General features: G+C 35.3%; 1 protein-coding gene across 11 annotated transcripts in view; it reads left to right on the forward strand.

Moving 5' to 3' along the window:
• Nucleotides 1–14,365, forward strand: part of PHC3 (polyhomeotic homolog 3) — an 84,830-nt gene that overhangs the window by 22,240 nt on the left and 48,225 nt on the right. For 7 of the 11 annotated variants that reach the window (XR_009736383.1, XR_009736384.1, XM_061416198.1 and 4 more), the window contains exons 5-7: nucleotides 4,052–4,210; nucleotides 6,420–6,518; nucleotides 12,647–12,893. Coding sequence is in view for 9 of the 11 variants with exons in the window: in XM_061416198.1 (XP_061272182.1) it covers nucleotides 4,052–4,210; nucleotides 6,420–6,518; nucleotides 12,647–12,893 (505 nt within the window). In the remaining 2 variants the exon portion in view is untranslated. The remainder of the gene's footprint in view (nucleotides 1–4,051; nucleotides 4,211–6,419; nucleotides 6,519–12,646; nucleotides 12,894–14,365) is intronic. The other 4 variants (XM_061416235.1, XM_061416252.1, XM_061416263.1 and 1 more) reach the window with 3 other exon arrangements.

Genomic DNA, 14,365 nt, shown 5'->3' on the forward strand with positions numbered 1-14,365 from the left:
TTATCCAAAAAAGTTTGTGGAGTGGTGTAGAAAAAGAATATGTTTTCTGTGGGGGGTTATTAATAATTCCCATCACTTCATGGGAAATAGATGGGGAAACAGTGGAAACAGTGTCAGACTTTATTTTTCTGGGCTCCAAAATCACTGCAGATGGTGACTGCAGCCATGAAATTAAAAGACGCTTACTCCTTGGAAGGAAAGTTATGACCAACCTAGATAACATATTCAAAAGCAGAAACATTACTTTGCCAACAAAGGTTCGTCTTGTCAAGGCTATGGTTTTTCCTGTGGTCATGTATGGATGTGAGAGTTGGACTGTGAAGAAGGCTGAGAGCCGAAGAATTGATGCTTTTGAACTGTGATGTTGGAGAAGACTCTTGAGAGTCCCTTGGACTGCAAGGAGATCCAACCAGTCCATTCTGAAGGAGATCAGCCCTGGGATTTCTTTGGAAGGAATGATGCTAAAGCTGAAACTCCAGTACTTTGGCCACCTCATGGGAAGAGTTGACTCATTGGAAAAGACTCTGATGCTGGGAGGGATTGGGGGCAAGAGGAGAAGGGGAGGACAGAGGATGAGATGGGAGGACAGAGGATGAGATGGCTGGATGGCATCACTGACTCGATGGACGTGAGTCTGGGTGAACTCCGGGAGTTGGTGATGGACAGGGAGGCCTGGCGTGCTGTGATTCATGGGGTCACAAAGAGTCGGACACGACTGAGCATCTGATCTGATCTGATTAATAATTTATTATATAACACATCAAAGATAGAGGTGAAACTAGTATCACCACACTATTTGCATTTTTACTGTGTTTTGTTAGGGGCTGTACCAGAATTGATTTTTCTTCTTACACACACACTCACTCTGTGTGATATTACATTTAAAGTATGAAGTATGCCTTAAAATTATATGACATTCATTAAGTTAATTAACATTGATTGAAGGCTGTCTTATAGATATTGAATATAAGAAGATAAATAACACATGGGCCCCACTCTTAAAAAAAATCATTGTTTAGACGAGTGAGATAGAAGTATGTGCCACAGGTATATGGAAGTTATAGAAGATAACAGGCATAAAGGGAGAGGGAATAGTCAGTTCTACTGTGGGGTATAGGGATGTCTTAAAAAGCTTAGCAGGTGATTTTTAAGAGGGAGTTATTTACTACACGGGGTGGGGAAGATGTGTGGTCATGGGCATAGTCGTAGGTCATGCTCAATTATCAATTACGTCAGGAGCATTGTTGCCAAGCCACAAAGGCCTGAGATGTTACGACATTGTCAGTAGCTTCATATGACTAATGTGAAGGGTTCGTATGGAAGAGTAGGAAGAGATGATACTAGAGCGGTAGTCAGGGGAATTTGAATGTTACCAGAGATTTTTAAATGGTTAATTAATGGGAAGGATTATCTGGCAAGTCAAAGGAGATAATATTTCAAGCAGGGAGATCAGTTTGCAGCTGGTAAAGTAGTTGGAAGTGCTGTGGGCTCAGGGACTCAAAGTGATTCAAAATCAAAATGAAATTGAGGAAGATAGAGGTATGGAAACAGTAAGATATGTGACTGATTCTGTGTGTGAGTTATAGGAGAGGGAGGAATTATGATGATTTCCTGATAGTCTGTCTTGGGAGAGTGTTAGTAGATGTCAGTGGCCATTTGAGGAGAAGCTGATTTAAGGAGGAATGACAATGAGTTTGGTGATTGAACATGTTGGGTTTGAGTCAGTTTAAGAGACATCCAGAAAGATGTATTCTGTTACTTATTTGGACCTGGAGAGGAAGGATTTGTCATCAAGGATTGAGCATCTTTAGGATTGAATTATTTCAAACTATGGGAGTAGATAGGATAATCTAGGAATTGAAGAGGAAGAGTGTTGGGAACAGAGGAAGAGTTTGGGGGGTGGGCTAGAAAGAGCTGGTAAAGAAGATTGAAAAAGAAGATTTCTAAGAAGAATCCACTGAATTTGTCATAAGGTAGTGGTGATTTTTGCTAGTGGGATTTTAGTGGTGTGCTAGGAATAAAAGCCAGATTATAGAATGATTTTTTGTATTTTATTACTTATATTTATGCACTGAATTACAGATTTTAGTTGGGCTTTCCAGGTGGCGTGAGTGGTGAAGAATCCACCTGCAAAGCAGGAGACACAAGAGATGCTGGTTATATCCCTGGGTCAAGAGGATTCCCTGTAGTAGGAAATGGCAGTCTGTTCCAGTATTCTTGCCTGGAAAATTCCATGGACGATATTTCATTAAAATTAGGAAATATTTAAAAGATAGAAATAAATTTCAAGAGTTAGTTAACCAACTCAATGTACCCACTATGCAGTTTTCTTAATTTTTTATTTTTAAATGATTATAGACTCAAGAAGTTACAGAAACAGTACAGAGAGATCCCCTGTATAACCTTCACTCAACTCCCTTCAGTCACTTGTTGAGGTTAACAGATGTCCTGGTTTAGTCCAAATGCTGATGCTTTGGGATAGGTTATGGAACTGTGCCGGTAGTGTACCCCTGTATGGCACAAGCCTGGAGTTTTGATTCTCATAAAAACCTCTCTCCTTCCACTGGGAACGGGGCATATACCAAGCTTTCTTGCTGCTTTTCAGGACGCATGGGCAGAGCTTTCCCAGCTGCTTTTCACATATTGAGGAGCCCTTTTGAGGATATTGGCTCAGAAGGAGATTTACTTTTAGGTCCCGTGAAATAGGCTCAAAATCAGGTCTTCTAGCTCTGTGGGCCAGTATCTCTCTAGGTTGCCTTGCTGTTACTTGGATCTTGTATCTGAGTTTCTTCCTTTCTGGCTCCTGAAAATTTCCCTTTCCCCTCCCCTTTTTTGGGTTCAGCTATATATTATTGTAATTTTCATGTTAATCTTCCTTTTCAGTGAGTACATTTGGGCACATGGATATATTAGCTCAGTCTGCCTTGTTCCTTGAATCAGAAGTCTAATAAACTATTTTTTATTTTCTTAATTTTATTCTATGCATTGTCCATAAAAAGAATTTGAGGTTGGATTTTTTCCTTTAGCCATGGACTTTATTGTTTGAATATTTGCAATTATTATTCTATACACAAATGTTAACTTCTTACAAAACTCTGTATTCCGTATTTCTCGGTCACTTCAGTCTTCATTTTATGTCACATTTTCACCAAGAACTGTTTCCCCAAATCACAGTCTGCCCGATTGTGTGTGGTTGTTCAGTTGCTAAGTTGTGTCCGACTCTGCATTGCCATAGACTGCAGCCCACCAGGCTCATTTGTCCATGAGATTTTCCAGGCAAGAATACTGGAGTGGGTTGCCATTCCCTTTTCTAGAGGTTGATTTTAATTATCATTAAAAATATTTTTAAGTGGATAATACATAATGTCGTGGTTTACGTGTGTCCCTTTGCCCTGTTCCCTATCTGTCCTACCCACTTTGCCTTCACAGATGAAACTGGTTACTAGTCTCTTTTATAGCCTAGAGGTAGACCATGCACTAATTTATTCTTTAACAACAGTTTTAGTTTTTATAGTTTAATCTTTTAGCCAATATTAAGGAGTTTTCCATCTGTATGACAAGTAACAATTCTGTTCTTAGAACTTTTGAAAGAGATTATACTAGTTCTGTGTATGTTTTTATACATGTGAATGGATTATCTATGTTTTAACTTTTATTCATTTCAGAAATCCCTCAAAATGTGACAGAAAATGACAAAATAGTATAAACTGTCAATTCAGATGTTTTAAATTATTACATGGAATATTGAAATAATGGAACAATAGCCTTAATTTTTGGGAAGTAGTAGAAATGATATTTTAAGATGTTGGAGTCTTATGAAACTCAATGAGAATATCCTTAAAAATCGTCCTGATTACTAACCCGTACATGCTGTTGTTTGCATATGTGCAAATAATCACCTAAGAACTGACAGGTCTGTCAAAGATGAAGCCCTCTCTTAGGTTCCTTAGCCACAATATATACCATTGATTGCCTAACTGCAACTTGGTGAAATTCAATGACATGGAAGCAAGAAATGGAAGCCTATGACCTGATATGTTTTCTTCCTTAGATCAACCTCTCTACTTCTCCTACACCTGCACAGTTAATAAGCCGTTCCCAGGCTTCCAGTTCTACCAGTGGCAGTATTACCCAACAGACTATGTTACTAGGGAGTACCTCCCCTACCCTAACGGCAAGCCAAGCTCAAATGTATCTCCGAGCTCAAATGGTAAGATACGAGCTACCAGATTTTTTCAGTGTTTAAAAACTTGAGAGAGATCAAAATGTTTCTTGATTTGATGCAGTAGGAGACATTTTTAATACTTAAGGAATGTTTAACAATTTTTTTGTGTATGTGATTAACTCTACACGTTTATGCCATGAAAAATTCTACTTTAAATTAGTAGGCCTTCTTGATGTAGCTAACATACTGTATCATGAGTGATTATTTTTTAATATCAAATTTCTTTGATTTCAAACCTTTTTTCATATTTTAACATCTCAAAACTGAGATGCATTTTATAATTGGCATCTTGTAGTTGGTTCTTACAGTGATGTATAAAATCACCATGTATCTTTGACATTTTAGATTTGATGAAATTGTTAGAAACATTAAAGACATGGTTTTAACTATTAATTACAGTTTATATTGTGGAATCGTCTGAAAGTTGGATTGGAGTTCTTGATAATTTACCAGATGAGTCTTAACTTTGGTTATTCCCGTCTTAAAATCTGCAAGCTGATTCATGTTCTTATGATCATTTTGATCTTTGGTTAATATAAGAATGTTAATTTGGCTACTGATTTCCTAATTTACTTCTTGAGCTTTAAGGAATGTAAAAATTGGTTGACATTTACATTTACTTTATTTGATGTCTTTACAGATTGCTAGAGAAGAGCTTTATCCCTGATAGGAATTTATTTTTATTTTGATATCCAGTGAACTGAATATACATCTGGATTCCCAATTCTTTACTAAAATTGCAAAGAAAGTTTCCATTATATTCCTAATGGGAAGCAGTGATAATGACCCTCTTTTTATTTATAGACTATTCAGTAGACATGACCATATTTCTGGTTGTCCTCTCCCCCCACCCCACTATGAGATCTTATTTAATCAATAATAAGTTTCAGAATTGGGCTTCCCAGGTGGCTCTGGTGGTAAAGAACCCACCTGCTAACGCAGGAGACGTCAGAGATGGGGTTAGATCCCTGGGTTGGGCAGATCCTCTGGAGAAGGGCATGGCAACCCACTCCAGTGTTCTTGCCTGGAGAATCCCATGGACAGAGGAGCCTGGTGGGCTGCAGTCCATAGGGTCGCAAAGAGTCGAATACGACTGAAGCGACTTAGCACACACACACGCTTCAAAATTAGGGAAACCATTTGAAATGATTGCTATTTGGCTGTTTTTAACTTTTAAAACTGGCAGTTTCATATGGTTCATGATAGATAGAACATCTTTTTAGGTTTAGTGCTTCTAGCTGTTTGTATTGAATCCTTCTTGTGAAAGTTATACTTTGTTGTTTAATTCACTTAAATTTAGTATATAAAGAACTGAAGTTTAAAAGATCCCTTGGTTGATAATTTAAACAGAAATGGTTTTTGAGGAGTTGTATAACTTTTGATGCAATTTTGAGATACTCACAGGTTCTTTGAAACAACTGTCATAATGTACTAAGTTGGATTGGGTAATCTCTAAGTGGATTGTATTGCCTTTTTAAATTAATGGCATTGTTTCAGTATTAAAAAATTAAACAGATGGTGATAAATACATTGAGTATGTCTTTTTTTTGATGTAAAGTGTTTTTTTGCAAGCTGTTGTTGAATTTTGACATGTTGTGGCATTTATACTTAGAATGAATATTTCTTTACAAATACTTTAAAATCAAGAGCAACCTAGGTTTGTACTACACACAGATCCTGTGTAGGTGAGTGAAATAGTATAGTATGTGGCATAGTTGTCTTTTGGGGGTAAAGAGGACTGAAAAGACTTTTTGATGTTTCTTTTCATGTTTCTCACTGAAATTTAATTTGCATTCAAGAGCAGTGACAATGGTTGTCTATTATAACTTCCATTTTAGGAGTCCTGCCACAATAGTTTTGAGCTAGGAAAAGATTAATAGTTTACTTGGGGAAAAATTTGGTATGTGGATTTTATATTGCCAAAATACATTTTCTTTTTTGAGCACTGATTTATTTTCTACTCATCAGAATCATGGACTGTTTGAGAAATGTTTATGGTTTTTTCTTTTTTTTCCTTTTGAGTTCTCTATTATCAAAAACTTCTCCTTGTCATGTAAAACCTTTTGCGTAGGAGACAGTCCTAATCTGCATTGTCTTTCTGTCACAAATTTCAGTCTCTCTTGCCTGCTATACATTGTGTGTGGGACATGTTCTTTTGTCTTAGGGTATTTTTTTGGTTTTTCTGTCTGTACAGCTGATTTTCACACCCGCTACCACTGTGGCTGCTGTACAGTCTGACATTCCTGTTGTCTCGTCGTCATCGTCATCTTCCTGTCAGTCTGCAGCTACTCAGGTGAGCTTGTCTAGCTTCATAAGTTGGTACTCTAAGGCCTGGGTCTTCAGATTAAAGATTAACGCACATTTGTGTTTAAGTTACTGATGGTTGTCATACATCTCAGATTAACATTTAATATAGTGAGAACTTCAAAAACATTTTTTGGTTCTGTAGAAATTATAATGCCATGAAACATGGATGTTTAGGTTATTTGACATTAGTGAAGTTAATGTGTTTTTGCAGTGACATTTATGTTCAGTTTATTGTAAAGCAGATCTGCTTCTTTTATGTGAGATGTATTCTTCAGTTTCCTTTGCAAGCAGTTAAGCAATAACTAAGTCAGGATGGCTCTTGAATTTAAAAATGACAAATTTAAATTAAAAAAATAGAGTTGGATAAATTTTAAATTTAAAAAATTGAGTAGGATATTACTCAATTTTTTGTTTGTATTTGTTTGGTTCTATGGAAAACTAATTTTCACCTTACACCATTCACAAAAATAAAACAGAACTAGAATGTAGACCTGAAGACAAAAGACGAAACTATTAAACCTCTAGAAGACAACATAGAAGATAGTTTTACAGCTCTAGGGTGGGCAAAGCTTTCTCATATAGGACACAAAAAGAATTAGCCATAAAAGAAAATAATGATAAATTTGATTTTATCACAATTTAAAAACTGTTCTTCAAAAGACATTGCTACAAAAATGAAGAGGCAAGCCACAGACTGAGGGGAAATGTTCACTATATCTATCTATCTATATATATATCTGTCTATCTGACAAAGGACTTATGTTGAGAATATATAAAATAGGTGTAAAACTCAATGAGATCTTGAACAGTTTAGTTAAAAATGGGCAAAAGATTTAACACTTCACAAAAGAGGATAAGCAGAAGGCCAATAAGCACATGAAAAAAATGTTCAACATTATTAATCTTTCTAGAAATGTAAACCAAAACCACAGTGAGTGTCACTATAGACTCACTACAAAGGCTGAAATGAAGGAGACTGAAAATACCACGTTTGGCAAGAATGTGGAGCAGTCATACTATCACATGTAAAGTTAAACATATGCTTAACATGTGACCCAGTAATTCCACTTCTAGATGTTTACCCTGAGAGATTTGAAAACATATATCCACATAAAGATATTTAAATGAGTGTTTGTAGTAGCTCTATTGAGAATAGCCCCAAATTGGAAGTAACTAGTCTGCTTTAACTGGTGAATGGATAAGCATATTGTGGAATATTGCTCAGAAATAAAAAGGAACAGACTACTGATGCGTCTCAGAAACATTATAATTAGTAAAAGAAGCCAGATATCAGAGATTGCATGCTTTGTGACTTCATTTATATGAATTCCAGAACAGGCAGAACTAATCTGTAGTGAAAAAAAAAAGGATTTGTGATACCTAGAGCAGAAGGTGGAGGAGATGGACTGGGAAGGGGCATGGATGAAGGGAATGTTCTATATTTTAATTGGGGTGGTGGTAACATGATGTATACATATGTCAAAACTTAATGCACTGGTTCATTCATTTTATTGTATGTAAGTTACACCTCAGGTTAATAAAAATGAATGAAATTGAGTACATTTTAAATTAAAGCTGTTGAATAGACTTTTATATTGTATGATACCATTTTTTATTATGTTTTTCCATTGTTAATATTTTGGATTGCATATGGCAGAAGTTAATGTATCCTAAGGTCATCCTTGCCTTCGTAATTTTAATTTAATAATCTCAATCATCTATTAAAAGGTACAAAATGAGATAGCAGTAATATTCTTTGGTATTTTTCATAGGATCTTTCTTTTAATCATAAAGGTCTGTTTTCATATATCAGCATATAAAGGTGGTGATCAGTTAAACTCTGATTTCTCCTAATGTGTTATGTGACCCTCTATAGTTCCTTAACTTATTTGTATATGTCACTTTCCATGTTTACAAAATGAGACCTTTGTTAACATTAAGATGTTTTGGGCTCTAAACTTTAAATGTCTCTTTGTGGAGTGAATTTATTGAAGTAATTATCTTCCCGTTTTTGTCTTTTTGTAAAACCTAATAGAGCTAAACCATTATCAGCTTCCAGAATTATAAAGTGGCATGGAGCTTGGAGTTAGGTTGCCATTGAACTTAAGTGCATGAAGTCCTGTATGGGCTTAAGTTCAACTTCCACTGCAGTCATTTATTAGTTGTATGACTTTAGACAAGTTACCAAACATCTCTAGTGGTTATACATACTTGTAGGGTTAAGTTGAAGAGTAATATATTTTTAGTGCTTAGAATCTTATAGGTACTCATTAGTACTATCTCTGCAAAGGGAAGAATAGGAAGACATGGACTTATAAGCTGACTTGTGGCAAGTCACTTTGTCACTTGCCAGTTGATTCATTTTGGACAGGTCATAGCATGGTGTATATAAGTTTGGACTCTGGAGCCAGATTCTCTGGATTCAAATACATGTTCTACCACCTTCTCATTTTCTATCTTTAAACTCTCAACTTCAGTTCCAAAAATATAAAGTAAAATAAATATTTATGCAATAATTATAATGCCTCATAGGGTTGTAATGAGAATTAAATAGGTTAATAAAATGAAAAACAGAAGTTTCTGTTAACCTAGTTAGCATTCACTAAATGTTAGCTGTTGTTACTACTTATGCTAAGCTTCAATTTCTTCACTTTAAACTGGAAGTAATAGCTCAGAGTTGTTACAAGGAATAAATAGACACTCAGCGTAGTGCCTGGCACATAAAATATCACATGCTACTAATTACTGTTTTTGTTGTACACTGTCTAAAGATGAGTCACAAATTTGGTTCTTAGCTCTTACATAGCTAATAGTGAAGACAGAAACACAACCATTTAAAGGATTTGCAGTTTCCAAGGTAAAATAAACCAGTTATTAGGAAAATAAAATTAACAAATTCTCTATAGAGCACAGTCTGTTTTGTGGGTTCTCATGGAGAAAACATCTTGCATTGTCTTTAGTAGCATCTTTAATGTGAACATAGTCGAAGTAATTTATAGAATTAGCTCTTTGGGTCCAGATATGATATTTATAGGTATGTGGCTCTCTAGTAATCTGACTTTGAGTATTCCAGTGGTAACTTTCCTCAAGTTCAGGGCTGTTCGTTTGAAGAATTTGTGTTCCACTTTGTTTTAAACATATGTTTGCAGTTTTTAAAATATTTTGATTCAAATTGAGAAATGCCAAATTTGAGGTTTTAATATTCTTTAACTTACAAAAGTCAGTGTAAGTTAATTTTTCCTTAGTAATAAAATTTATAGCACACTGTAAAAAATAAGAAATTGGGACTATCTTACCCTTATTTACTATTTTAAATGCTCCATCTCGTATCCTTACCTTGAAAAAAAAATCTGACTTTCAGAAAGTTATCATAATACTAAAAGTATGTTATGGAATAGTAAGAAATCTTACCAAGGCTATCAGGGAAATATTGTAAGAATTGAGGAGAAAACAGTCTTTTAGATTTAGATGTAGAAACAGTTCTGCTGCCAGCACTCTTAATTTCCTTATCTGCAAAGAAGAGATGCTGTGATAATTCACACATAGTTAGGTCCAAATTAAAACAAGTGAGTATTTGGGTAATCCACATAAAAATGTGAGGTGTGAAATTAGCAAGAATATTTTGTGTGAAACCTAGACTCTTTTAAGTCAGAAAGTTTCTACAAAGTGATCATAGGAAAAGTTCAGATGAAATTAAAGTTTGACATTAGATGCCTTAATATTCTTTATCTTAGAAAGGGTGGTTCTTTTTAAAAGTGAAGTTCTGTCAAGGATATCTGAACATGTGATTTTTCTATTAACAGCTCAATTAGCTCTGTATATACTTCAGGAGTATATTTTACATGTTTGAAATTTATTGTAAATATTTAAGCTAAGATGACCATAGATAGTAAAGCCCTATTCTGAAGTTTATTCATTTATATAAATAAAATACAATATATGTATACACACACACACACTTTCTTTCAGAACTCCAGAAAACAAAGGGAAAATTAGAAGAAAAAAGACTGCTACAGGTTAAGGGTTCATTGTGTCAAATCTTCATTTGCTTTGAATATTCTTTTAATTTGAAAAGTTTTGTTTTTCAGGCTATAATTCAGCCTTTGAATATCATCATTAGGTGGTCCACTTTATGTATTATTTATGGCACATGTTAAATTTTATGATGTTTTTCCCTTGCTTCCTGAGAGATTTTAATATTCCTCTGCTAGACATTTGTTGAGATTTTTTTGGTTAAACATGAACAGATTTTAGTGTTAGCTTAAGAAAACTATAAATAGAACAAGATACTTAACAAAATTCATGTCATACATATTTTGGAATCACATATTGGAGAATGCCTCAGACTTGTGTAGTTTCTGTTACGTCTGCAGCCAGAACTGTGGGGATTAAAAAAATGAATGTCAGAGATGAGAGCCTGCCAGTCAGAGCCTCAGTATGTCACAGACACACACATTACTAATTCTAAAATAAGCTAGACCCTTGTCAGTGGTATAGGCCAATATGATCCAAATTCTATGGCAAGAGTATAGACAGGAGGATAAATTATATCTAACCAGAGACATGGAGAGGTTTCTTTGGGAGAATGAGTAGAAATTTAACTGGTCTTGAGCAGTGCATTGGACTTCAGGAGACCACGTTGAGGCAAGGGGAATTTGAACGAGGACTCTAAATGAAGAAAGTGTAAGGTGTGTTTGGAGAAGGATGAGCAGAACAGTTTGGCTAGAAAATGAGGATTGTGAACTGAAATAGTAGAAAAAGGGGCTCAAAGTGGTTTGGGCCCAGACAGTGGAGGACTTTGAGTGGCAAGCTGAGAAATCTCTATTTTAGCGTATTTTATTTTTGCATTAAATTTCAGTAACACAGCAGTGATTTAGTGTGTTTACAGTGCTGTGAAATATTTGACAAAAATCAGAGAAGATGCTCCATATGGTCTCACTTAGAAAATTCTTTCAGTAACTTGGAACTGACTAAAACTTCAACTGCGCTGAAGTAAACATTTATTTAGCATCTGCTGTTGGCTGAACACTGCATTGGCACTTGAAAAGAGATGGTATAGAGCATCAGTTAATGGTACTGTTGTAGGGACCAAACACACGTGAAACTGAAGAACATTTACAAAGCAGCAATATATTTGTCACCCTAGAATCTCTCTTACTTCAGTTTCCCTTCCTAGCATTAATGTATTTGGTGCGTTCATTCCAGAGAGGCAAAAAGTTAGGCATCCAGAAGAGGCATTTTCTGTCTTACTGGTTTAAAATGTTACAAACCTCAGATGAGAGTAATTGGGATAATCTTTGCCACCATCCTGACTGGCAGTGTGTTTAGAAGCCCTGGTGTCTGCAGGAGTCAGGCTTCTGTGGTGGCTCCGCCTGCAGTGCGGGAGACCTGGGATCGATCCCTGGTTTGGAAAGATCCTCAGGAGGAGGGCATGGCAACCCATTCCAATATTCTTGCCTGAAGAATCCAATGGACAGAGGAGCCTGGCGGGCTGCAGTTGAGGGGGTTGCCAAAGTGGGACACAACTATCTGAGCACAGCACAGATAGGCGTCATCACAGTAAAGCATTTCAGTGCCATGCAGTCTCTTCAGTTTGTGAGATCTAGTTCTCAAAGCCAAATGAGTGTTTCGTAACCATCCCAACAAAATCTCACTAACTCTTTAAAGTTAGTTAATGGAAATGCTTTTAATAATTGTCACAGTGGGTTTGATTTCATGAATTTGTTTTCTTAGAAGGTTGGTGTTCCCTTATAATCCTTATCTATTATTATTGTATATACTATGAAAAAGTTTCTAGGTCTAAAATGCAGCATGTTACAGAGTAATTCCCTCCTATTCATAGTTCTTTTGCAATATGTATGTACTATTCTTATTTAGTTCTTAATGATTCTTTTCCTTCATGTCTTTTAAAAAAGTTGCCACTTAATGTTTAGGTATGATTAATTAGAATAACAACTCCCCTTTCCTTCAGGGTTAATTAGTTGTTTCACGTGTTTAGAACTTTATGTATAAAAAAGCACAATATAAATATGTTGTCATTGTTATAATGGTAGCGATTACCACATCAATTAATACCATCTGTTTCATCCTTGTTTTTTGTTGTGTGGTTCTTAGGTTCAGAATTTAACATTACGCAGCCAGAAGTTGGGTGTATTATCTAGCTCACAAAATGGTCCGCCAAAAAGTACTAGTCAAACTCAGTCATTGACAATTTGTCATAACAAAACAACAGTGACCAGTTCTAAAATCAGCCAACGAGATCCTTCTCCAGAAAGTAATAAGAAAGGAGAAAGTCCAAGTCTGGAATCACGAAGCACAGCTGTCACCCGGACATCAAGTATTCACCAGTTAATAGCACCAGGTGGGAAAAACTTTTGTTGAAAATAATTGCATTATTCATTTTCTTCACAGGCAGAGCAAAACAAAAGATATCCATTACTTGAACAAGAATACTTTTAAAACATTATAAGGTGTGAATTTTATAAGTTAACAAAAGAATGTCTCAATAGTATAGCTTGAAAAAAGAAAAAGAGCCCAACAGTTAAAGCATTATAATAGATTTTTTGGTCAGTTGACATTTGATTAACATCTTCATTGTGTGCTAGTCTCCTGTTGTATGGATAAAACCTGTTAGCTTGAAAAAAAAATTTGCCTGTGGTTTATTTAATATGCTTTACTTGTCCAAAATTAAAAGCTTTTTTAAAAAGCAAGTATGTATTTGTCTTTAAAGTTGTGTCTAGTGGGAGGAATTTATCACTTTCCAAAAATAAGGATTATGCATAATTATTTTCCTCACCATATTGCTCTTTTTCCATCTTTGATTTCATCTTTGAGAGGAAGATGTCAGGGAACCAACTAAGTTGTTTTCAGTCTCGTCAGCCTTTGAAACTCCTGTCTGTTGCCTTTGCCATCCACAGATAATCTTCCTTCGTGGTTCTTATGCTGAAAGTGTTAGGGCTGTGCAGAGTGAGTTTCCTTATCATGTCTTCTGTTCATCTCAGAATTTCTCAGTTTTGAGCTTTCTTCAGCTCTAGTAGGATAAGGAATTATCTGCTTTCCACTTTAAAGTTAGCACTATTTCCTTGTGTCATTGATTGCATTGTTTTTAAACTGGTTCCTGACCTTTCATAGTTATAGCAGCTTGTGTCTCCCTCACGCTTGATCCTTTCTTTTGCTTCTTAAGCCTACTTAGATCTCTACTATTCTTAATATATCTAGTAATAGTGGTAGTGAAGTCACTCAGTAGTGTCCGACTCTTTGCGACCCCGTGAACTGTAGCCTACCAGGTTCTTCCACCCATGGGATTTTCCAGGCAAGAGTACTGGAGTGGGATATCTACATATGTTTTTATACTAGTTTAATTTGTTTATTGAAAGTGTGTGTGTGTGTCATGCACTGAGCTAGGCACCTCATATATGTTACCTAAAAAAAAAAAATCTTCCTTTGATCCAGCCTCATCAGGTAAGTATCTTCTTTCTATCCTTTTATAATTATGCATTACTTTTTATAATATATATATTTTACTAAAGTATAGTTGACTTACAATGTTTTAGGTGGAAAGCAAGGTGATTCAGTTATACAAATACACATATATTAGTTTTGAAATTATTTTCCATCATAGGTTATTACAAGATATTAACTATAGTTCCCTTGACCATACAGTAAACCTTTGTTGCTTGTTGCATATCTACTGTTTAATTAGAAGTCTAGCATTCTATTCATACTAAGTCAAACAAGTGGAATCAAAATGTCATAATTTTTTTACTTAGACAAAAATTCATAAATTTTCTAAAATATATATTATACATATTTATATGTAGACAAAAGCTTTTC

Source organism: Bos javanicus, chromosome 1 (assembly GCF_032452875.1).
Source record: "Bos javanicus breed banteng chromosome 1, ARS-OSU_banteng_1.0, whole genome shotgun sequence".
Taxonomy (NCBI): domain Eukaryota; kingdom Metazoa; phylum Chordata; class Mammalia; order Artiodactyla; family Bovidae; genus Bos; species Bos javanicus.